Source organism: Cricetulus griseus, assembly GCF_003668045.3.
Source record: "Cricetulus griseus strain 17A/GY chromosome 1 unlocalized genomic scaffold, alternate assembly CriGri-PICRH-1.0 chr1_1, whole genome shotgun sequence".
Lineage (NCBI taxonomy): Eukaryota > Metazoa > Chordata > Mammalia > Rodentia > Cricetidae > Cricetulus > Cricetulus griseus.
The window spans coordinates 11,338,249-11,362,387 of record NW_023276807.1 but is presented as its reverse complement, the minus strand read 5'-3'; the positions used below and the strand labels follow the sequence as shown (position 1 = coordinate 11,362,387).

Here is a 24,139-nt window from a genome sequence, read left to right as displayed (position 1 = left end):
TGTTCAGTGATAGATCCTGGCAATATTGTTAAATTAATAAATTTGTTACTTCTACATAGGTGGCAAAGCTGGTTTTTAAATTTATATTTTCTTACATGTTGTAAATTACAAAAGTAGTAAGGGCTTATTATACTTATGAATACAGAGCAAAGATGTGTGAAGAAAAGGTTAATGCTGTCAAAGCTCCTCTGTTCTCACCCTCTCAGGTCATTCCTCACCAGTATAGCTACCTGCAATTTACTCTGGCTCTTACTTACATACCAAAACCCAGACACCTTTGTTTTTCATAAAATGGTACATTCTCTGCTACAATATGCTTTTCTTACAGAGGAACATACTATGTATACTGTTTCCTAGCAACAGACACAGGTTTCATTCTTCGTCTGTGTAATACCCCACACTAGCATATGTGCCCAATTCCCAACAGCAAGCATGGGTATCAAGAGTTTAACCTAAAATGGAATGAATATTTAGGCTTCTACACCTAATTAAAAATCATCATTTATGCTTACAATAGACTTCAACACATGAGATTATTTTAAAGTATAATAAAGCGGCTTAAAATTTTTATTTTATCTATAGACTGAAACATTTTTATTAATTCTGCTTGCCTGAAAATTTAAATGAAATATAGCTATACAGAACTTAGTCTTTTAAATAATTGTTCTTTTTCTCTAGTTCCTATTGGTTGGTTAATATAGAGATGGTATTGGGTAATAATAAAAAACATCATGAGTTATAAGAAACATTTTCCCACCCAAAGAAATAAGGTGTGTGATAGGGGATTCTGATGGTGTCCATACCAGAAGGGTATGTTCTCCTGGGTATGAGAAACACTTTTCATTTCTCCTCAATGGCTTTTACTATAGGTATGAGGAGGTGGGGAAATGAGGTCACTCCACCTGTCTCTCCCCGTCACTCCCGAGTCTATAGATTCTGTCTTACCATGGGAAAAAAGATGGAAAGCATAAGGGACCAGAGGAAAGAAAAGACCGCACCAATTTTGGCTACCTTCTTAAAGCCGAACCTAAGGTGTCTACAACTAGACTGTGACAGATGCCACGACAGTCACTGCTTAGTTCTACTTCCTGGAATTGATTGTGACTGCACACACAATTTATCTTTTCAAGAATTTCCAGAAAATATGTTCTCTTTACATAAAGTTCATCAGCAGAAATGTCCTCTGGGAGGGAGTTTAGGTCATAAGTGTCAAACTGGCAGTGCAAAGCTTATGCTGTGTAGTTTACCCCATTGTTCTAAAATTCAACGTTTCCAATGTGGGAAAATTGGGACATAAAGATTCCTATTTCTGACTTGCCTTGAAAATTAGAACTGCACAGAGCTTCCAACACCCACAAGACGGCCAAGTAAAGCCATGCTGGAGCTGCTCACATCAGATGGATTGTATACTCCCAACACCCCTGCCGCTGGGCTGTTCACTTAATCCAGCAACAGTTACAACTCCTGGTCTAGACTCTATTGGATGAAGTGAAAGGATGAAAACTGTGCCCTTGGCCCAGGTGATCTTGATACCCTTAGAAACAGCAAAGAATCACTTGAATTAGCAAAGTGAGTCAACAAATTATTGACTATTCATTTATTTAAATATTTACTTAAATATTAAATGTATTAAATATAGCACAATCAAGGCACTAGTTTGGGGCTGTTTCCATTTTTCCTTGCCTTCCAACTGAGCACACCTGCATACTGCTGTCTGCATACTGCTGGGCATGAAAGCTCTATTTATACACACACACACACACACACACACACACACACACACACACACACACACACACACACAGAGACAGAGAGAGAGACAGAGACAGAGAGAGAGAGAGAGAGAGAGAGAGAGAGAGAGAGAGAGAGAGAGAGAACACACAGGTAATGTAATGTTGCTATGGCCAAGTATGAGGCAAATCAATGGGCAGAGTCATAGAAGGTTCTGGTAAGTTACTCATAACCAAGGCAAACCCCTCTGAGACCTAACTCTTACTTTATATACACGAATCTCTGTCAGTAATAGAATTTTGTTATTTGTCTTGAGACCACTGATATATTAATAAAAAAATGTGAAATATATTTTAGGTAAAAATAAAGAATAACTCAAGGGAAATTTAAGAAATACTTTAAGAAAAGGGATATTTTCCATGAGTATTACAAAGAAATTAAGCTTTTATTATCAAAAGCAATATGCTGACTTTTAAACCTTTATTTTGAAAATACTTCCAAAGATGGGGGGGTAAGAAAAAAAACCTAAACCATAGCCATTTTTTAACCCTAGAAGCTGCTAACAAAAACATCCAATGAAACAGAATTTTAGAAAGGAGAAATGTAAAACTCTGAACAACTAATATGAAGTTAACCAGTAGTTTATATATATCTTATGTGTTAGAAAACATGTTGCTCATTTTCTTAGTCACAGCCCTTCAATAGTCAACAAAAGCCTGTGAAGATGAAATCAGAATCCATTCATTTACTTTCTCCTCATTTTCATGGATTTCCTATTCATTATTTTGGAAGCCTACACATTAAAACTTAATGTATCTCCTAATTAAAGAGAAAAAACAAAACTTACTTCAATTCCATTTTCTTTGGTTTTGATCAGAAAGGGTCTTCCTTGAATAACAGCTTCACATCTTACTACCGATATCATGAGGAAAAACTTGGAGGATGTACGTGGTACACAGAACTCAACCATCTCAACCATGACTGAGACTATGATGACTATGATGACCAAGGCTGTCTATTATAAAAGACTTTGCCGGTGTACTCAGGTGGTCAGGACCACCATATTGGTGGACCTGATCCAATGTCATGAGTTTACTCCTCTAGTGGCAGATGCAGCAGCCAGGAGATAAGAAGCACAAGGAGGGAATGACGTATTGTTACTGGATTACAAAAATGGAGGAACCCATGGGGGCAGCAAGCTAGGTGAGGGCCTGATCAACATGAAAATGGGGGCTTTCATTCTGCAACCTAAAATGAGTTAATTCCACTGAAGACTTGAATGAGTCTAGAGGTGCATTTCCTTAAGAGGCTCCAGGCAAGGAAGGACTGAGCCCAGGCCAGCTTAGTTCTTAGGATAAACTGAACATTCAAACTGGTCCTAAGTGAGCACTAGCTTAAGCCATCAAGCTCTGGCTGACTCATCACACAGCAACAGAACCTTCACTCAGGGCTGAGGACCTGCTGTTGTTAAGAACTGGCCACCAGAAGGCTGACTTTCAGAGTGCTTACAGTTTTTCAGAGTGCAGTTACTATTACTTGCTGAGGAAAACCAATGCGCATTTAAAGATAGAGATTATAATTCTGATGAAATGGGACAAACTGACATCTGAGAAAGTGGGGAAACACTAGAAACAGATTTTATCTATAGCAAAATAAAGTTAATAAAATGCAGAACTTCAATTTCAAACAAGAGATAATTTTTTGTAGAAAGCTTACCCTATTTTGAAAAAATGATGCATGGAAATGTGATGTTGTAGCAGATATTGATACTAAAGTAATAGTTTCTTCAGAACTAGGATTATGTAAGTAGACTTTTTCCATTTTTGGCATTCCAACTGGCCTGCAAAAGTAAAAAGAAAATTGTCAGGAATAATTCAAATATACTTATAGCTCTTAGGATAATCAGAAGTTGTTTAAAGTCAAACAAAAGTTATTGGTAAATTCATATGCAAATACAGTAAAATACTCAGCAAATATCTGAGTGTCATTCTGTGTTACACACTGAGTCCAGTGCTACAATTCAATGAAACAGGTTTGAGCCGAATGATGCCTATAATCTGGTGAGGAAGCCAGCCTGGAAATGTGGTCTGACCCTTTCCTATCTACAACCCCATCCTGCCTCTCTGTTAACTCTGAATCATATCCTTTCCGCAAGTTCCAGAGACACAAACTTAGCAGCAAGGTTCTATAAAGAGATCTTATGAATTAGGGACTTCTGCTATTCTTATTCAATAGAGGACACTGGAATAGGAAAAAGAAAAAGAAAGCTTCCATAATTTACTCAAATTCATTCTTTGAACCTGAATTTGCATCTAGTCCATGAACTAACCAACCCATAGCAAACTGCCTACTCTCAAGGAAACAATATAAAATACATACTCAATGGCCCAGGTCCATTTTAACATCCCCCTGGTGTTCCTTAAAATCAAAATCTTATTATGAGTTTAACTGGTACTTCTCAGCTAATCTCACTGTGTATTCTCCTAGCTTCTGAATAAGAATTGCGTATGATGCTGAAGAAAGGTGACAAGAATCTTGTCTTGCTCTTGATGCAGGGGACAGTTTCATGCTTTCAGCATTCCGCACGTTATCTTTATTAGGTTGGAACATTCCTTTCTGTTCTTGGTTTGTTGAGAATGATTACTATGGGAGTATATTGTATTTCCTTTGCTACATTACTGATATGCTGTAATGTATTCCTTTAGACTCTTAGAATATATTGCTGGTAGTAAATGATTGTCCTTAGGTAGTAATGAGTTCTGTTTGTCAGCACTTGGTGGAGGACTTCTGAAACCATATTCAGAAAGATGGGCTGTTTGCAGTGTGTGCTTGTTTTCCAGACAGTATCTATCTGGTTTGGAATCAGGGCAATAAACGAAACAAGACCATATTAAAAAGGCTCCTGCCTTCCATCATCTGGGCCACAGCTTGCTTTCTAGGAAGTTTTTGTTGGACTGATTCAAGTTGTTTGTTTTCATACACATATTCAAAATTTTTATCTTTTGATTTTTGATTCTATTCATTTTTTCTACTTATTTCTATATACAAATATAAGTGAATGAGTATATGGCTGTGTTCCAACAGCTTTTGGGATGCTACAGAAACAACTAACAGTGGGAGCAGGGAGACACATACAGCAAGACAGCAATCCATAAAGACTCAGCCCTCTTTAGCCCACTGGAGCATAGAACACAGAAAAACTCCTTTTCTGAGAAATCCAGAAACTAGTTAACATGGCTTTCCTAGGAAAACACAAAGCAGTCATACTGAAGCTGTCAGGGAAATTTGTGGCCACCAACTCCCCCCTGGTACAGGGCAGCACAATGAGTGGCTTCTGGTAGAAACCAGAAATTAGGAAGGAAGAGAGAAGATTGGACTTCGGGGACAAAGTTTTCACTGTCCAGGGGGTTACTTGAGACACATTTCTAGCTTGCCTGAATCTAGGAGACAACAGATAATAAAAATGTGGCTTAGACTAACCACACAGATAAAGATATTATGTGGCATGTAGTACATTGGTATACAAAGCTAACAAATCATACAAGAATATTATTCAAACTTTCTTTTCACACATTTGAAGTATCATGAATTAAAAAAAACTGAGCAATTAATTAAGTTCAGAAGCAGAGAAACTAGCATCTTATTTAGTGGTCGATGTGTAGACAGTGTAACTATTTATTAAGAGATTTAGAACTGATCATACAAATTCAGGAGAGTGGCTAATTCTAGGAGACAATGGAATTGATCAGAGGGTATGCAGTGCCCACCAGCACCCTATATTTGCAAGCTGTGTGGCATAACACATACAAAATATGTATATGTCATATACCTTCTGTATATATACTCTTCATTCAGAAAGTAAAATGTGTTAAAGTAATGAAGGTACTCTGAATCTTGTCTATTCATCCCTGTGTACTACAATGCAATGCCCCCATAACAAATCTGATTTTTAAAGTGTGCTAATAAATGTTACTTAACAATAAAATACAGAGACCTCATTAGCTAACAATTATGATAAAGTACAGTTAATTGCCCAAGCAGAAACTAAAGTATTTCCTTACTTGCTAACTTTCCTATCAGGGCTTGCTGATTTTTCTTCCTCTCATCACTCTTTTTTTTTTTTTTTTTTAAAGCAACATCCTTCAAATTTACTAGTTGGTGGTAAGAATTCCATGTGTTCAACCTATTTCATCATTTCCAATTAATCATATTTTATATTATCTAAATAAAAATCCAATTTAATACTTCTTACTTGTTCCTTTTGAAGCTTCATCTACAGTTGAATTTTGAACTCAATATTTTCTGTCATTTCTGGAATGGAGTAAGAGCATGTTCTTTACATATTACCAAACAAGCACGAACACTCTCTCTTACATAAATAAGAACTCTTAACTGTCTTTCCTGAACATTTAGCCAGTTGTCTTTTTAGGTTCTGATAATGGTTTGGCTGGCGTCTGAGAATTTCTTCAGGGCGTGGGTATGGAGCTTTACTGGATGAGGTCAGATCTACTCTGGTACCCCTGAGGCCTAACCCAGACCCTGCTTTCTGAGAGTGACAGAAGCCACCACTTTGCAGAAGCAGTATCGTGAGTATGAGGGACAAAGTCCCTTCAAGTTTCTCACTGAAGGTTGATGACCCTGTTTGATACCTTGCAGCTAGACACCCACAAAATCATCTCATAGCTTATAGCCCAGCCATCAGGAGGAAGTCTACAAAAATTCTGTTGCTTAACTGTGTCAACATGGTTTGGAACAGCCAGATATGCCTCTTACTCCTTAAATCAAGGCGTGTCCTTCCCATTGAAATCCTCTCACCTGTGGGAGAAACTAGAACCCTATATTAACTGGGTCATGGACCCCAGATGGGGTCACAGGATCGTGAACAATTAAGAAAGCAGGTACAGACCCAACTGAGACATCCAACTATGGTCATAACGCAGCAAGAAGTTGTATAAAAATGGTATAGTATAAAAGTCTTTCCTCAGTGTTACAGGCACAGTGTGGAGAAATAAACACATTCTCCTTATATAATGAAAGACCACCATATGCACTTTTCTAAGAAAAAAAAAAGTTGTTACTCTACAATTCAAGCAGACTGAAGGCTAAGTGGCTGTTAGTCATCTTCTCCTGAATTTGTTCTTGTCCAACTTTAGTATAACTAATCTCAACTAAGATAAAAAGACAGGGTGTAAGATGGACAAGGACTTTAAGATCTCTTTCTTAAAGGTTGTGGATAGCCTGCTATATGGCAGGGTTCAAGGAGACAAGTGTGGTAGTTCCAGGAGCCTGGGCGCAGGGGGTGGATCAGAAGAGGTTTGATTCATAACTTTGCTGCGCCTGGCTTTGTCCTCTTCTTGAGGCACCAAGGAGAAAAGGTCCTGGACCACTGATAAACCCTTGCTGAGAGAAGGGTTATGAACATCAGGAGTAATGAAGACAGAGAGAAGATGGTGGGAGGGGCACCAGCAGGCTACTGTAGGTGTGCATGTTCACATAAGACAGACTTTCTCAAGCTCTGGGCAGTCCCACACCACAAGCAGAGAGGATACCACTGCAGGAAGAGCCTTCCCTGTCCAGCCTGACCTGAGAACTCTGGGCCATGAAAAGTGAATGCTTGTCAACAGGCAGCACATTCCTTCACAACACTACATCATTACTACAAGCTCAGTGGTTAAAGACAACAGCCACTCATTACTGTACTACTTCCTAAGATGGGCTGGCTTATCTGCTCAGGGTTTTACAAGGCTTTTGCAAATTATTAGCAGGCTGGGTTCTCATGCAGAATGCAAAGTCCACAGCTCATGCTGCTCTAAACCTCCCTCCCCCCCTCTAAAAACTAGCAAAAAGAAACTTTGTAGCAAGTTCCTCTCCTTCAAAAGTTCAACACTCAGCTCCTGATTCTCAAGCCAGACTTTGAAGGCTCTGGGTCTAGGTCTGGCCCACCCAGACATCTCTCCATTTTAAAGGGCATGTGATTTAGAACCTTAGTTATAGCAATACTTGGATGAGTGTTTGACAATGTTAAGAGGCGCATATAGGTATATTAGAAGCCTGAAATACTGCCTATCATTTTACAGTTCTGTCTACCACAAGCAGCATGTGTGATCTTGGCTAGACAAGTTGAATTTAAAAATAAAACTAAACAGATGCCCAGCCCCTTGCCAATGCTGGTCCTGTTTGTTTCCATTATTGGCTGCTCCAGACAGAGGAGTCAAAGGGAACATTGGGAGATATTTATAGATGAACACAGCTGAAGCCATCACACATTTGTTCTCTGTGCTTCAAGACCAGAACAAACTACTGTCCAGACTCTGGATTGTCAGGAGTCTAGAGGAGTCTAAGGCTCCAAAGAATTGGGAGGAAACATCTAGGAAATAGAAAGGAGCTTGGAAAGTAAGCTGCAATTCTGTGGTCAGTGGCACACTTCCCTTGTCACAGTAAGGTGACACTTGAATGGCAGGAAACAGCTGCAGCGATGGTTTCCCAAACACCCTTAGACAAGCCTTATGAATGGTAATAATACAGCATTCTATTCAACAGCCACAGGCAGGAACCTGGTCCAAATCAGCTCAGCACTTCATACCACTCAATCACCACAAAACCCTACAGTTCTCACAAACACATGTCATAAACCCTTGTGTGAAAGAACGGATTAGAAGGGGAAAACAATTACAAGGCACAAAAAAAAAAAAAAAAAAAAAAAAAGCTCTTGGAAAAAGGAGGCTCCTTGATTTTCCAAAAGTACCAAAAGTAATGGAGAGAAATACCTTTCATACATTGAACTTATTTGACAAGAAACCTATTTCTGACAACAACGTATTCAGTGTACACATTAAATCTAGTTAGCAATGATTTCAAACTGAAGATTTGAAGCCATTTTTTTCTGCACCTAATAATTCTATAAACCAAAGAATTCAGTGAACTAAGTTTCTACCCCAAACATCATTTACTGTTCACAATAAATGTTTGAAAGAAAGGTGTTGTTATGGAAACAGAAAACATTTAAACACTGGCATAAATGACTTGGGTGAGGAGGAGAAAGGGAGGTCAGCAGAGCCCAGATTGCTTTAGAGCATTATTTGGAAACCAGAAAGGAGAGGGAGAGAGGAGGGAATAGAAATTAAACATCAAAGATAAATTTAATTAAAAAAAAAAAGAAAGCCAAGAGAAGCTAAGTGGGGGCTGGAAGCATGGTTAGGAGCCCTTGTTGCTCTTTCAGAGGATTTGGGTTCAGTTCTCAGCACCTAAACACTTAAATTATGGCTCATAATTGTCTGTGACTCCAGTTTCAGGGGATCCAATGCCTTCTTCTGACCTCTTCAGGTACCAGGCACACATGTGGTTCATATATATTAAGGCAGGCAAAATACTAATACATATAAATCTTAAATGTATTTGATTTGAAGTATGTTCTGTGAAATGAACATTAGAGAATAGTAGAAACAATCCCAGTCATTAGTACCAGGTTTCCTAGGAAGTAGCAAGATAATGTCTTATTACCGCCTCATAAGGGGCCTGAAACTAGAAGATGCCACAGGTAGTCACGAATGGAACTCCACTTTTGATATCAGATTGCTGGCTGTTTTCAAGCCCCACTGATTCCCCCACTCTCTTCCCTCTTGCATCACATCTGAGCAAGGGGACAAAAAAGAGCCTATATGCTCTCATGGCTAATGAGAAGACCTAGAGTCCACACTACACCACCATGGCTGCTCTACCACCTTACCCTGCAATACAATAAAAGCCAAGTAGATCTCCCATCTTTTCTCTCTCCAGCAAAGTTTCTTAGACCTGCTGGAGGGCCTGCTGTGGGCTCTCCAGAAAGCTTCATTGCGTTAGATGGTCCCTAACTTGTGACGGTCAGAATTATGTTTTCCTTTTTTAAACTTTACAGTGATACAGAGGTCATGTACAGTCACTAGAAACTGTACTCTGATCCTGGATCTCTTTCTGGGCTATAGCTATGCAGGCTTAGCCTCTCAGGATGGAGGTCAGCCAGTCATGAGAGGACAGCTATCAATGTGCCCCACACATAAACTTACTTCAGAACACTGAGGTTCTCTGCAATTCTCTCTCTCTCTCTCTCTCTCTCTCTCTCTCTCTCTCTCTCTCTCTCTCTCTCTCTCTCTCGTAACCCAACTGGTCATTCGGTTCTTGAGCATGAACTCTGTACATAACAATGATGCATTACAATGTCAAAATGTTGAACACAGAGTGCTGGGGGCTGCGTTGCCAGTGTTTCTGGATAAAGGAGTATAACAGATCCCATTAAATATTCAGCACACTGAAAAACAGACTTTGTGCTGGATAGTTTTGCGTAAGTGTGAATTAATGTAAATGTTCTAAGCACATTTAAGGGAGCCCAGGCTGGTCCAAGGGTGTGATTCAGTGATGGAGAATGTGCTTAGTGTATGCAAAACTCCAGCTTCAAATCCAAATCCCAAAGGAACTAAAAAACAATACACAAAATACAGAAAAAGAAAAAGGGAGGCTATGTTACTATGAGTATGTGTCTTACTTTGGGTTTCTATTGCTGTGATGAAACACTATGACCAAAGCAACCTGGGGAGGAAAGGGGGTTTATTTGGCTTATACTTCCCCATCACAGTTCCTCAAAGTAAGTCAGGATAGGAACTCAAACAGGGCAGGAAACTGGAGGCAGGAGCTGATGCAGAGGCCATGGTGGGGTGCTGCTTACTGGCTTACTCCCTATGGCTTGCTCAGCCTGCTTTCTTACAGAATCCAGGACCACCAGTCCTGGGCCCTCCCCCATCAATTACTAATTAAGAAAATGCCCTATAGGCTTGCCTATAGTAGCCTGATCTCATGGAGATATTTTCTTATTTGAGGTTCCCTCCTCTCAGATGACTTTAGCTTGGGTTAAGTTGACATAAAACTATCCAGAATAGAGTACCAATTACACTTACAAATCAATGATGCTTAATTAAAACTTGTGCTAGGTTAAGAGAGAACCATAAAAGATTAAAACATAAACCACAATTTGGTGAATGCTGTGTGAAGAAAACCAGATGCAGTGCTCACTCATGAAAAGTTTCAGCTTACAGGAGTGAAAGTTCCTTGTGATATATTTCCTGGGACCACTTTAACAGGTCGGTGTACATTCCTGTCTGAACACATGGTATTGAATGTCATGAAAGTAGTCATTATGTACATAATCTTTGGGATAGGTTAAAAAATCATGTAATTATGTATCAATTGTTCACCAGCACATTTAGCTTACTCCCATTTCATTGTGAAAATGCTACTTTGGTTACATTATGATTAAATAAAATTATTACTATCACTTTTTATGCAACTGCTTCCTTTTTTTGAGACTCAACAGTATTCTTGAGGGTTTTGTTTGCTTGAGCAAAATAAATTCTGGGGTGTGTTCTTATGATTTAAACACCACCTTCTCAGTTGCCCATATCCATTTTTCAAAACTCTTTTAAAGGCTAAAAAGTTGTATGATGTTGCTTTTTAAAATATAAAAATAAACTATTTTTTCCATTTAGCCAAAAAGTCAAAATCCACCAGCCAAAGACTGTTAGTTTCATGGAAAGAAAAATGTGAGTGAGTGAGTGAGTGTGTGTATGTGTGTGTGTGTGTGTGTGTGTGTGTGTGTGTGTGTGTAGAGTATATATTAACACCATCCTAAATTAAACAAGTATTTGCATGATGAACTTTTCATACCCTCTTGGGGTATGTATGTGTGTGACATCATCAGTCTTGATTTTCAAACTAAATTTTAGGTGGTGATCCATCCCACTTCTGTGTGTCCAGGAAGATACCATGGAAACAGAGAGAAGGCAGTTTCTACCTGTATGTGGCAGCTGTGAAGGCTTGTTTTACACAACGGGCTGAACTCTACTAAACTGTTCATCAGGGATATAAGAAATCAAGGCATCTATGGTGGTCTTCAATAGGAACAGCTGCTTGCCCAATGTATGATTTCCCTCTCTTGATGAAACCCTGACAAACTTAAGAATGGCTCCTAGCATTATGTCCAGTGATACATGCCTCTTGTATGGCTGCTTCAGGGACTGGACGATGAATCTAGCTGGGGTGACCACTACTCTATCCTGAGATATTTTAGATCAGAGAAACAGAAGCCAGTGTCTCCCAGTGAAGAAGGCTACAGAAGACAGGATGGTAGCAGTCATCAGGGCTTATCTCATCCTTGTAGGGAAAAGGTCTTGGTAATGAGAGAATAAGAGAGTGAGCAAAGGTGAGAGACACAGAAGTCCTGGCAGCCATTAGATAATGTGGACCTGCCTGTCTGTGGCGGCAACTGAATCAGTCTCATTTTTGCCTTAAGGGAAGGGGGCTTCAGATATGATAAATGTGTAGGCTGTGTGCTCAAAAGTCTGCAGGCAGAGAAAGGAAGGAGCAGGACGACGAGTGCCATATGTTCCACAAAGTACCAAGAAGACAAAACTAGTGCTGCTAACTAAAGGCCAACATGGCAGTGTTGGAGCAAGTGAGCTGCCAGGGGCACAGATCCTTTCCATTTTTCTGCTGTTATGCAAAGTGCCCTGGCTTTATCCTCTGACTAGCACTCCTCACTGATGACAGACAGGGTGGTTGCCACAGCAGCCCTGGTGCCAATATGGTATCTAGCATGAAAGAGGGGTGCTTCTTTCATATGTTTAACAGTGGGGGAAAAATCCCTTCCCAGAACTCCCTTAGACCTGTCCTCACACTCCTAGCTACACTGGGTCATATCTACCTGTGAACTGACCCCAAACAAGAATGGGAATGTTATAACTAACTTAAATAGAATTTGCTCCTGAGGCAAGGACATGGTCACTTCCCCAAGGGTTAACAACTGAAAAACAAAACAAAACAAAACAACCAAAACCCAAAACTGGACATATATTAATAAAACCAGAAGAGGGAGGTGGGGGGCAGGGGGAGGGGTAGCTGTCTACAGGTAACAGGACCAAGCTCTGGGAGCTATTCTACAGTGCGTTCTGATCTCAAACTTCTCACTTAGTGCCCAATTAAGAAATGCAGGAATGTCTGGAGGCAGAAAGAAAATAGATTAATGCAGGACGAATTTCCATTAACTAACAAGGTTTATGTTTCTGAGAGTGGGGGAAACATGTAACTCTGAAAGAGGATGTGAACTCACACATTAGATTTCCTTTAGCAACTGGTTACTTCCTGAAGCCACTTAGTAATAAGGTTCTGTAGTGAAAACATACTCTCGGTTTCTTGTCATGAAGTTATGTTTGAGTCTCAAAGAGCCTGGACTCTAAAACTGCCAAACACAGTGTTTCAACCATGAGACTGTCCATTTTCAGAGACACGAACGCTAAATTTAGGAATCTTGATGTCTATATCCACACAGTGGCTGGGTGCTAATACCCAGGCTGGACTAAATTACAGTCCCAAGAATTCCTTTCTAGTGCATTTCTCAGACTACAGACACTCCTAGAATCTCTCCTGTGAGTTGGAGATGGCAAGAGAGCCAGCAACTATTCTATAGTATACATACCTTCCTCAAGCTATTGAAATACCAATGCAGGTGCTTCTGGGAGCCATTCTGCAGATCAGCTGACTTAGGTCCAAAGGGAGTTCATTCTAGGTGGGGCTGCTAATCACATGGACAGCTTAGGCCTTTTTCTCTACCAACTGGACTTTCAATTGCTCTCTCTAGCTCAGGATCTCCTGCTGCCTGCCTGGAAAAGATCAGCAGCGTTCCTCACAGTTCCAGCTATTCACCATTTCTTCAATGAGTGCTTAACCTGTTCCCACAACCATATGAGCCAAGCCTATCACATGCCCACACAGGCATTGCTAAACATATACTTCAGCACACACATTTAAGATCCCCAGCAGGTTCTAATTCTCCAAACAAACTCCACTATGTATGTTTCCCCATCTGCCCACAAAATACCTTCTGTAACCCCAGTTCTATCTTTGTGTAATAAAACACATTCCATTTAATGTTCTTAGGCTACACATAGAAATGTTTAAAATAATGGTAAAACAATGTCTTAGTTAATTTAAGAAAATGTAACAAAATGCCATACACTCTGTGGATTATAACTACCAGGAATGTCTCTCAGAGTTCCGGTGCCAGGAAATTCTGGTTCTGGTGGGTTCCTCTGTGGTTCACAGATGATGCCTCCTTGCTATACACTCACCTGGTACACAGGGCAGGGCAGCTATAAGAGCATCCTGTTCATGAGGACTCTGTCCCCGCTCATAGCTACGTTCTTTGCAAAGACTCTACTTTTCCCATACCTGTAGTACCAATAATAAAAGCCCAGAGACAGATATTGTGGTTCAAGCTGAAGATCAGAAAAGCAAAGCGGCCAGCCACTAGAGAGTTCTTCTTACCTCTACCAATATTCACAACAAACAGGCAATCCTGTCCTCAGACCGCATCTCCAGAATGCACTGCTCCTCAGACTCACTGACACATTGTAGTGCTCTCCGCCAAAAAACAGACTGCTCTCTGAGACTGCACTGGGCTCCTTATATTCTTTCTAGTGCTGGGATTAAAGACGTGAGCTCTAATTCCCATTTATAGCCCAGCATGGCCTCTATGGCTGTGGCTAGCTTTGCATTCTGATCTCCAGGTAAGCTTTATTAGATCATAAAAAATGTATCACCACACATGCCATCATATTCTGGATAAGGTTTCAACATGTAGTGGGCTGGGGAATACAAATATCAGACTACACCGAACACTTCTCTGCTTTTGGAGCAGCACAGGAGATGGCTGGTCTGGGGATCTTTTCCTGATCTTAACTTCGTCATGCTTGACTTGTTCATGCTTTGCTGAAGTTCATCTGTCTTTCCATGGCTCTTCAGTAAGCTTACAAAGTTTCTCTTAGCCCATGAGTTTTCAGTTTCTCTATGACCAGTGCCAGTCTCAATAAGAAAGCCCATCTGCTTCTTTTCCAGTCGAGGAAGATTTTACTATTCCCACCAGCTGCCTCTAGTTCATGACACCAAATTCTTTTCTAGGCATAAAGGTTACTAAAGGTTAACTTTAATATTCTGTATATCCTTTCATTAAGACTTTCTCTTGAGGGAAGAGTCACACTGTATACACACTAGTTTCAGCACTGATCACAAAATATGGAAACAATTAAAAACAGCAAATGAATCCAACAAATATACCCATATAATTTGATGTTCTCTAACACCACGAAAAATAATAAAGAAACAAAAGTTTATACATTAAGTTGAAAGCAAGTTAGCTAATAGTATGTTTAGAAAATGTGGTTGTGTTTTTGTGACTCAATAAATATATATGTGGGGCTGGAGAGATGACTCAGAGGTTAAGAGCACTGGTTGCTCTTTCAGAGGTCCTGAGTTCAATTCCCAGCTACCACACTGCGCTTACAACCATCTATGGTTGGGAAGGGATCTGATGTCTCCTTCTGGCCTGCAGATATACATGCAGACAGAGCACACACATGCAAAAATAAATTTAAATAAATATAAATCCACAGAAGGACATGAAAGACAACAGGTCAAATGTAGAAATTCTAAGTGGTCAGACTATTGTAGTTCTTCACTTTCTTGCCCTCACAAATATTTTGTTTTGAAGTTTGTTACAGTAAGCACGTACCACTTGGTATAATAAACAAAATCCCAGTTTTATAATGGTGATTACCAACCTTTACAAGCTCTTACAGACCAACATAAATTTTGAGGGGGTGTCTATAAAATGCTGCAACCTACATGCAAAACAAACAGCCTCACTACTCTGGATTTTTGTGACAGGGTCTCAGTTTATATTCCAGGCTGGTCTTGAACTTGTAGTCCTGCTTCCCCATGAACACTCTCATATGCAATTGCATGTTTTAGGGAAACAGAAGCAAGAGGGTCTATCCACTACCAAAGAAATATATGATTCAAAAAGAAAAGAATAAAACACCCCCAAAATCATCATTTCAGAATCTTGCTTAACTTTATCCCAATTTCTCCTGTTTTGGAGTGGGGCATTAATCAAAGAATTGAGAGACAAACAGCACAGGAATTTTTAGTTTCAGTTCAGGTATTTTTCTATAACTGAGAATTTCTTTATCTCAAATGTAATTTATGAGCAACCTCAACAGACAAATGAAAGGCTGGAGAGAAGGCTCTGTCAGTACAGCTCTTGCTGCCCAAGTACGGGGAACTGGGGTGCAGATCCCCAGTACCTATGTAAGAATTTCAGTGCTTGGAGACAAGCAGATCCCAGGAGCTTGCTGACCAGCAGTTTAGTTGAACTGGTAAGCTCCACATTCAGTGAACAGCCCTGCCTATAACAGTAAAGTCAAAAAGTAATAGAGGAAGACCCTATCTCTAGCCACATAAATGAAGACACACACACACACACACACACACACACACACACACACACACACACACACACACACACCACACAAAAAGCAAAAATCAAAACAACAAATGGAGCAGAAAACAACTAGATTTAAGTTACTAATTTTTTTAACTGGAATTTTCACTGATTTAGACTAAAACTAGGTATTGCAAGCTATCTTCATTTTCACCTCCATGTTTCATAGAATATCAAATATTATTTAATACCACAGTGTTAGCATGGGGTTCATTAGTCTATGCTTACCTTCTCTGAGAACACATTCAAACATAATTTTACTAGAGGAAAAAAAAAGCCTTTATCTTAAGAATTAACCATATTGATAAATATATGTCTTTTTACTAAATATTTTTCCATTTAAAAGAAAACTGTGATGTAGGCTATAACTGAATTAAGAATTTTGTACATTTTATCACTGCACCTGTCTTAGTACATTTTGTGCTGCTTTAACAGAGTATCACAGATTGTATAATTCATAAAGAATAGGAATTCTGGGTCTGCATGCACACACACACACACACACACACACACACACACACACACACACACACACACACACACACACAATGCAGTGGTAAAATACTTGCTTAGAATGCACAGACCCTGGGTTTGATCTCCAAACAAACAAACAAGGGCTGGAGAGATGGTTGAGTGATTAAGAGCATTTCCTACTCTTCCAGAAGATCCGAATTCAGTTCCCAGGTGGCTCACAACCACCTCTAATGCCAGTTTCAGAGGATGTGACACTGTCTTCTGGCCTCCATGCGTACACATGGCATTGATACAGATATGCAGAAAAATTTTTAAAAAATATTTTATCTTTATGTACATTGGTATCTTGCCTGCATGCATGTTTGTGTAATGGTATTGGATTTCCTAGAACTGGAGTTACAGACAGGTATGAACTGCCATGTGGGTGCTGGGAATTGAACCTGGGTCCTTTAAAAGAGCAACCAGTGCTCTTAATCCCTGAGCTATCTCTCATGCAAATTCAAATATATATTTATATATGTATACATAAAAATAAATGTATTTCCTTTTAGTTCTGAGAGGCTGAGGGTTCACAACCACAGTGCCGGCTTCTGGCCAAGGTCCCCTTGCTATGTCACAACAGTGCTGCAGGCATCGGATGGGAGTGGCAGTCACCCTGAGACAGACAGCAGCATGACACATCAGAGTAGAGCCCTCACTGCTTAACTGCCTAGGAAAGATAACTACCTTCTCCTGAGTTTTATTGAGGATTATATCCTAACAATTCTTAACCTTTTTGCAGAACAATATAATCATTCATTTCCTATCTGAACATTATGAACAGAAGTCAATTTTACTTATTTTGTGGCTGATTCTGAATACAGACTCAATTTAGTAATACATATACTCTTCTCCGCATGACTCACCCCCTCAACCCATGATCTCTGTAAGAATATCATCATCAGAAAACAAAGGTTATCAAGCACCCTCGATTCTTGGGTGATTCTAATTACCCAGCCATGCTTCAGAAAACACAAAGATATATTTGAAATTATCAAAAAGATAACTTAAATTTATTTATTATGTTTATTATAGCAAAAGAAGCTAAATAAAATCTTGAGAGTGATAAAGAAAATTAAAATTTCCATCTGCTTAGAATATACCTAAAACACTGATACAATTGGATGCTGCCTGTGGAGGCGGAGTGCAAAGTGGTTCTCCGGCAGAGGAAAGGGCAACTGGCAGTAGACACCACGCTGTAAAAATGGTTCCGAACCTTTGATTCAACAAAGCACAGGTCTAATAACTTCTACCTATTTATTAGTCTCAAAATTTTAAACGTGCTGGAGAAACCCACAGAAACAGCTGACCTGAACAAGGAGGGCGGGGCTCATGGACCCCAGACTGAGAGCTGGGAAACCAGCATAGGACTGACCCGGACCCCTTGAATGTGGGTGTCAGTCATGAGGCCTTGGTAATCTGTGAGGCCTTTGGTAGTGGATCAGTGATTATCTCTAGTATACGAATGGACTTTGGGAGCCCTTTCTCCATGGAGGGACACTCTCTCAGCCTAGACACATGGAGGAGGGCCTAGGCCCTGTTCCAAATGATATGACAGACTTTAAAGATCCCCCAAGGAAGGCCTCACCCTCCCTGGGGAGCAGAAAGGGGATGGGATAGGGGGTCGGTGGGGGGCAGGGGAGGGAGAGGAAATTGGAATTGACATGTAAAACAAGATTGTTTCTAATTTAAATTAAAAAGAAAAAGAAAAAAATTTAAACTCAAACTTTGGCTTTTTTGCTTAGATACTCACTAATGGTAGCAACATAAAGACAGAAGAGTAAGAAATAATCCATATTCTCAAGGACAGGAGAATAATTAAACCCACAGGAATGTGTGTGCATTTAAATTTCATTAAGGATAGGCTTATAGTATAGAGAATTACTTATATAAGTGAGGAAAAATAAAGATAAAATTGCACAAATAGTCTGACCACACCAAAACATACTGCCAATGCATGTATACACAGAACCAAACCCCAGACTACGTTCTTTCCTATTGCAGACTCTGATCCATTGTGCTACACGTACGGCTTGCTCTTCCCTGAAGACTCTTCTGTAACAGGAAACAATGTAAGAGGCCCTCCTCATCCACCTGCAACTGGTGCACACTTGTTTCTCTCTAGTATCTGAGCTGTGTGAAACAAGAGTCCTTAAGGAAGGAGGTGACCCAGTGTGTGGGTTATGAAAACAACTCAGTTCTGTGCTCAGACATACCTGGGGCATTTGCTTTAATCTTCCATCTGGGGTTGGAGATCATAGTATTTGTTGATGTACTGACACATGTTCTTTAAAAGCATTCATGTCATTCAAAATGTCAGTAAGAAAAAGTTTAAACACCAGAAATGAAGTGCTTATCAGAAGAGGCTTAAAGGCTTATGCTACTTCTCATGCTAAGATCCTCTGAACCAGAGACTGGAGTGTGTGAGCATTTTTCACTTTCAAAGTTTATGTTATATTAGATTCTCAACAGATACTTGTTTCCTACTTTCAAAGGGCTTCAACCATCATTTGTTTTCTTAAGACTTGAACATGTAACTTTCTCACACAGTCAACACAAGCAATGGACAAGAGAAATGCAAATAAAATAGTCCTACAATTCCAAATTACTTACTGTTCATGGAAATCCAGCATTGGTGGTTCGAATCTTATGGGCCTGCAATTACCCCGGTACAGAGAAATGCTGGAAAGAAAAAGAAAAAGTGTAAGAAGTAGCTCTTTCATTTTGCAAATCATAATCAGATGCTTGACTTCTGTCACAAGAAAGCATTTCAAGAGAACTGGAATCTGGGATGGGGTGACAGCTCAGTTGGTAAAGTGCCTGCTTTGCAAGCATGAGGATATGAGCTGGATATAAAATTCATGTAAAATATCTCAGTATGGTTGCAATCACAGAGGCAACGATGCCAAAAGATCCCCCAGGCTCTCTAGCAGATAGTCTAGTCTACGTGGTGAGTTTCAGACCAATGATAGACTGTATCTTAAAAAACACGGTGGAGGGTACCTAGGGAACAGCAGCTAAGGTTGTCCTCTGGCCTCAATGTACAAGTGTAACCTGCACACACAGAAAAACATTAATGGAATCTAATGTTCTACTGGGAATGTCTAGGCCATTCTTTTATGTTAGAAGAAACCAGTGAATGAGTTGCAACAAATGAGCTAAATGTAGTGGTGCCAATTCTAAGTGCCTGTAATTTCAGCATTTGGAACTTAGAGATAGGATGATTATGACTTCAAATACAGCCTTAGTTATCTAGCAAAATCCTATTTCAAACAAAACAAAATGAAGCAAAACAAACCATGAAAGAAAGAAAAGAAAAGAATTGGAATACTTTTTTTTACAGAAAGGTATATGAAAATAGAAATTTCTCAGTAGACTGAATAATAGAACTTACTTGATTGATATAATTGGTAAAAATATAGTTTAACATGTTTCCTTATATTTTTATGTAAATTGATGAATAAGTTGTTAGTATAATTGTACAAACTCGATAAAATATGGTAATAAAAATTACAATCACATTCCAACTGAGTGGCAAAGGACTAAACAAAAATGAATTAGGGTCTAGAACTTTCAAAGAATTCAAACACTGAATGAAGACTTTCGAACACAATGATCTATGATGCTCTGGCCTAAATATATAGAGTACCATTTCTGAGTTGATACTAGACACCAAGGATCTTTGGGAGAATATAGTGCTTACATACCTAAAGTCATATATTTATGTACCATGAAGTTAGAAATTCAATCAGCAGCCAGTGGTGATGGCACACACCTTTAATCCCAGCACTTGGGAGGCAGAGGCAAGTGGATCTATGTGAGCTGAAGGCCAGCCTGGTCTATGGAGCAAGTGCCAGGCTCCAAAGCTACATAGAGAAACCATGTCTTGAAAAACAAACAAACAAACAAACAAACAAACAAACAATGCAGTCAGCTACTAAAATAACTTTCAAAATGGATTTTAATATTTTTGTTTGAAGACATAAGACACTATCAATCAGAGACCACTATATTTCCATCCTGTGCATAATTCACAAGAGTGCAAGTTTCCAAATGATATAATTTCATCCAGGAGATATAGAAATATAGTAGTAGTACATAAAAATGGAATGGGGGCTACTGAGCTGAGAGTAATCAACTCCAAGGTCTGCGCTCTGCCAATCTGGAATATCCTTTTGCGCTGTTTGATTATCCTTTTTTGTGTGTGTGCATACTGATATTGAACATACATGGGAGAAACATAAAAGAAAGAAAACAGCAAATCTCAAGACCATGTTGTGCTAAGATACAAAACTACAGGATACTCAGATGAGAAGGCCTGGGTTTTTGTAAGGCAGCAGCCAGAAGCTGCAGACAGGCTACCACCTTACTTTCTGTCCTTCTTAGATATAACAGATTAACACCATTCTCTGTCTCCTTTAAAATAAGAGATGTTCAGATCATGTGCTTTTTATAATAATTTTTTAGATTGTGTTTTATGAGTGTTTGGCTTGCATGTATGTCTGTGCACCGCATGCATGCCTGGTGCCCAAGGAGGTGGAAAGCCTCCACGTGGGTGCTGAGAATTGAACCTAGGCAGTCCCGGCTCATGTGCTTTAAGTGTTAAATTCAAGCTAGTCTGAAACCTTGTCAAGTTAAGGAAAATCCTGAGTCAGTAATTTACATACATACATATTTGTGCTCAATGCTAGAGTACAAAAGATACAGTTTCCCCCTTCATGGAGCCAAGAATCTATTCTGTAAGCTGCAAATGAATACTTCTAAAGTGGTAGTATGACTGAAAAGGACAGACCCCAATCATTCAACATAAAAGTGACAGGAACACAAATCCAGCACAGTGGGTAAAAAGAGAGACTGAGGAGGGACACAGGCGCCAAAGCTTGGATGGTGGAGACCTAGAGTGGAAGGAAGGTAGGAATGTATTTCGCAAGCTGGAGAACAGGAGACAAAGAGACCAAGAGTGAAGGGAAGGAGAGGAAGGGGAAATGGTCAGAGGTCAAATTAGGAATGTGAATAATTATTCTAAGTGTAACAAACACCCTCTACAGTTACGGTGCTTTGAATGTGATATGTCCTCTATAGGACCATGTGTTTGAACACCTGATCCCCAGTGAGTGGCACTGTTGTGGAACTTTCAGGAAGTAGAGCTATGCTGGAGCAAGTGGGCCATTTGCGGTTTTGTAACCTGGCCCCACTTCCTGTTCACTCTCTACTCTCTGACTGCTGACACAATGTGACCAGGTGCCTCTTAGCCCTGCCATGGCTTCTCTGCTATGACAGGACTATATCTTCTCAACTGTAAACTTTAAGTTGTTTCTTTTCAGATATTTTGTGGAATTTAGACAACAGTTATATTGACTGGGGACTGTAAGAGGAACGGAGAGGAATCGAGGATGACTTATGACATTGGTGATTTGTGAAGGACTGTGTGGGAAATGATGCAGTGTCGATAAGGTGCCTTATCAAGATGGAGTTAAGTAAGTAGTAGCTGAATACATGTGGCCACTGCTTATATAAAGAAACTTCCTGCCAAGTTTTGGTTCTATTGCAGTAGCTTTGGGTAAATTAATCCTAGTAGCTTGTCTAGAGTCTCTTAAGCAACAAACACTTCTCCTTCCTTTCCTGTGACATCCTTATGGAGTATGTTTTTACACCCTGTCTAAAGCCTGCTGTAAGTAAACTCAGCAGAAGCAGGACCAAGCAATTGCTAGTGAGATTCACAGAAGTTTACAACACGAGTAAAGAGGAAACAATGTGAAAGATGAGTCCTCCATAAATGTATGTTTAAAGACAACAGGAGAGCCACACAAACAGGCGCAGATATTGCCTTGTTTGGAAGTGATGCTGAAAAATAAATTGAGGTAGGGAGCATGAAAAATTTTATATATATATATATATATATATATATATATATATATTATGTATATATATATATCCCTTTGTTAATTTCAATGCAAGCCAATCTGGGATGTTATCATGGCTTTTAAGCTTTCTTTGGCAATTATTTGTTCTGAATTATGAATACAATTGTTTTCTAAAGGTTTATGAAAATTACTTGCAGGGCTGGAGAATTACCTTAGTAAAATGCTTGCCTTGCAAGCATGACGACTTCAGTTCAATCTCCAGAACCCACATGAAAAGTAAGGCTCGGTGAGCGCACTTTGTAATTCCAACCCTGGGGAGATGGAGATAGGACAGATCCCCGGGGCTTGCTGTTCTATCAGCCTTGGCTACTTGGCTAATGGCAGGGCAGTGAATGACACAAAAGGTTGATGGTGCCTGAGGAGCAACATTTGATGCTATCTTTTGGTGTACACGAGCGCGCACACACACACATACACACACATGTATGTGCACTTGTGGACATCCCTCCCTCCAGATTATTTGGAGACACAGAGATGAAGATTTTTCTGATGTCAAGCTAGGGGACAATGAAATCCTGGGGAAACAAACTCTACTATTTGGTTAACTGCTGGGTGAAAGTTGTGCAGGTAACTTCCAAATGAAATCGACAGGACTTTCTTGGTGTTGAAGGAAGTATTAAGTTAGGAAGTCTACAGATGTCTGCCTAGGATCAACTACTCACTAAACAAAAGATACTCTCAGACCCAGCATGGTGAAGGGCTTATGATAGGGTCTTATTCCACAGTCAGGCTGACCCCTGAACTCACTGCTCTTCTGCCTCAGCCTCCTGAATGCTGAAATTACAGCTGTTAAGGGGAGGGCCACCATACCTGGACACAGTATTTCTTTAAAAATAAAACTATGGACCACCTGAACCCAAACACCTAGCATTCCTTGGAAAGGCAAATTACAAGGGCCTATCTTCAGAGTCTGATTCATTACATGTAGTACAAAGATCAGAAGCCTGAATTTTAAAACACAATCTCAAACATTTGTCAATCACTGTTTGATTCACAAAGGATCATTACAGAAACAGATGGGGGATGGGCAAATAAAATATTACAGCCATGGATTTAGTAGTTTCCAATGATTTTTACTAGAGACAGATGAGCAAAGACTTAAGATAAATGAACAGGATGTCCCCTGTATAGTAGATACATATCAAACACATTTTAGTTTTGATATGGATTTCACGAATGATATTGACACCAAATACCTTTTCATGTACTCAACAAACTACTTATCTGTTCTAATTGTTTCCTCTTAGATTGAGATACTGTCTGAGTTATAAGGCTGATAAATGAACACTCTCAAACACGAACACAAACAACACATTTACCTTGTCCTTTCTGAAAGCGGTGTCTTGAATAGCAAACATGTTTAATTTTAATGAAATCTAAATTTACCATTTTTCTTTTGTGATACATGTTCTGAGTATCTAAGAAAAATTGTCCCAGGCTGCAAATAATTCTAATGAAAGGCTGACACATTACTCCACGTATTTTATGCTGTCAGCTTTTATATACTGGACCCAATACTGTCCATGATGAATGAGTTAGAGATTGGCCTGGGCTAAACTGGTAGACATTACTTCTTTTTATTTGTATATATTACTTCTATTTATTTCAA

At 39.5% G+C, this 24,139-nt stretch overlaps 1 protein-coding gene across 1 annotated transcript in view; it reads right to left on the bottom strand.

Annotated features, from left to right (window-relative positions):
• Tmem131 (transmembrane protein 131) overlaps positions 1–24,139 on the bottom strand; it is a 143,887-nt gene that overhangs the window by 59,132 nt on the left and 60,616 nt on the right. The window contains exons 4-5 of the mRNA XM_027386850.2: positions 19,220–19,288; positions 3,448–3,571 (exon numbers count right to left, since the gene is read on the bottom strand). Of these exons, the coding sequence (XP_027242651.1) occupies positions 3,448–3,571; positions 19,220–19,288 (193 nt within the window). The remainder of the gene's footprint in view (positions 1–3,447; positions 3,572–19,219; positions 19,289–24,139) is intronic.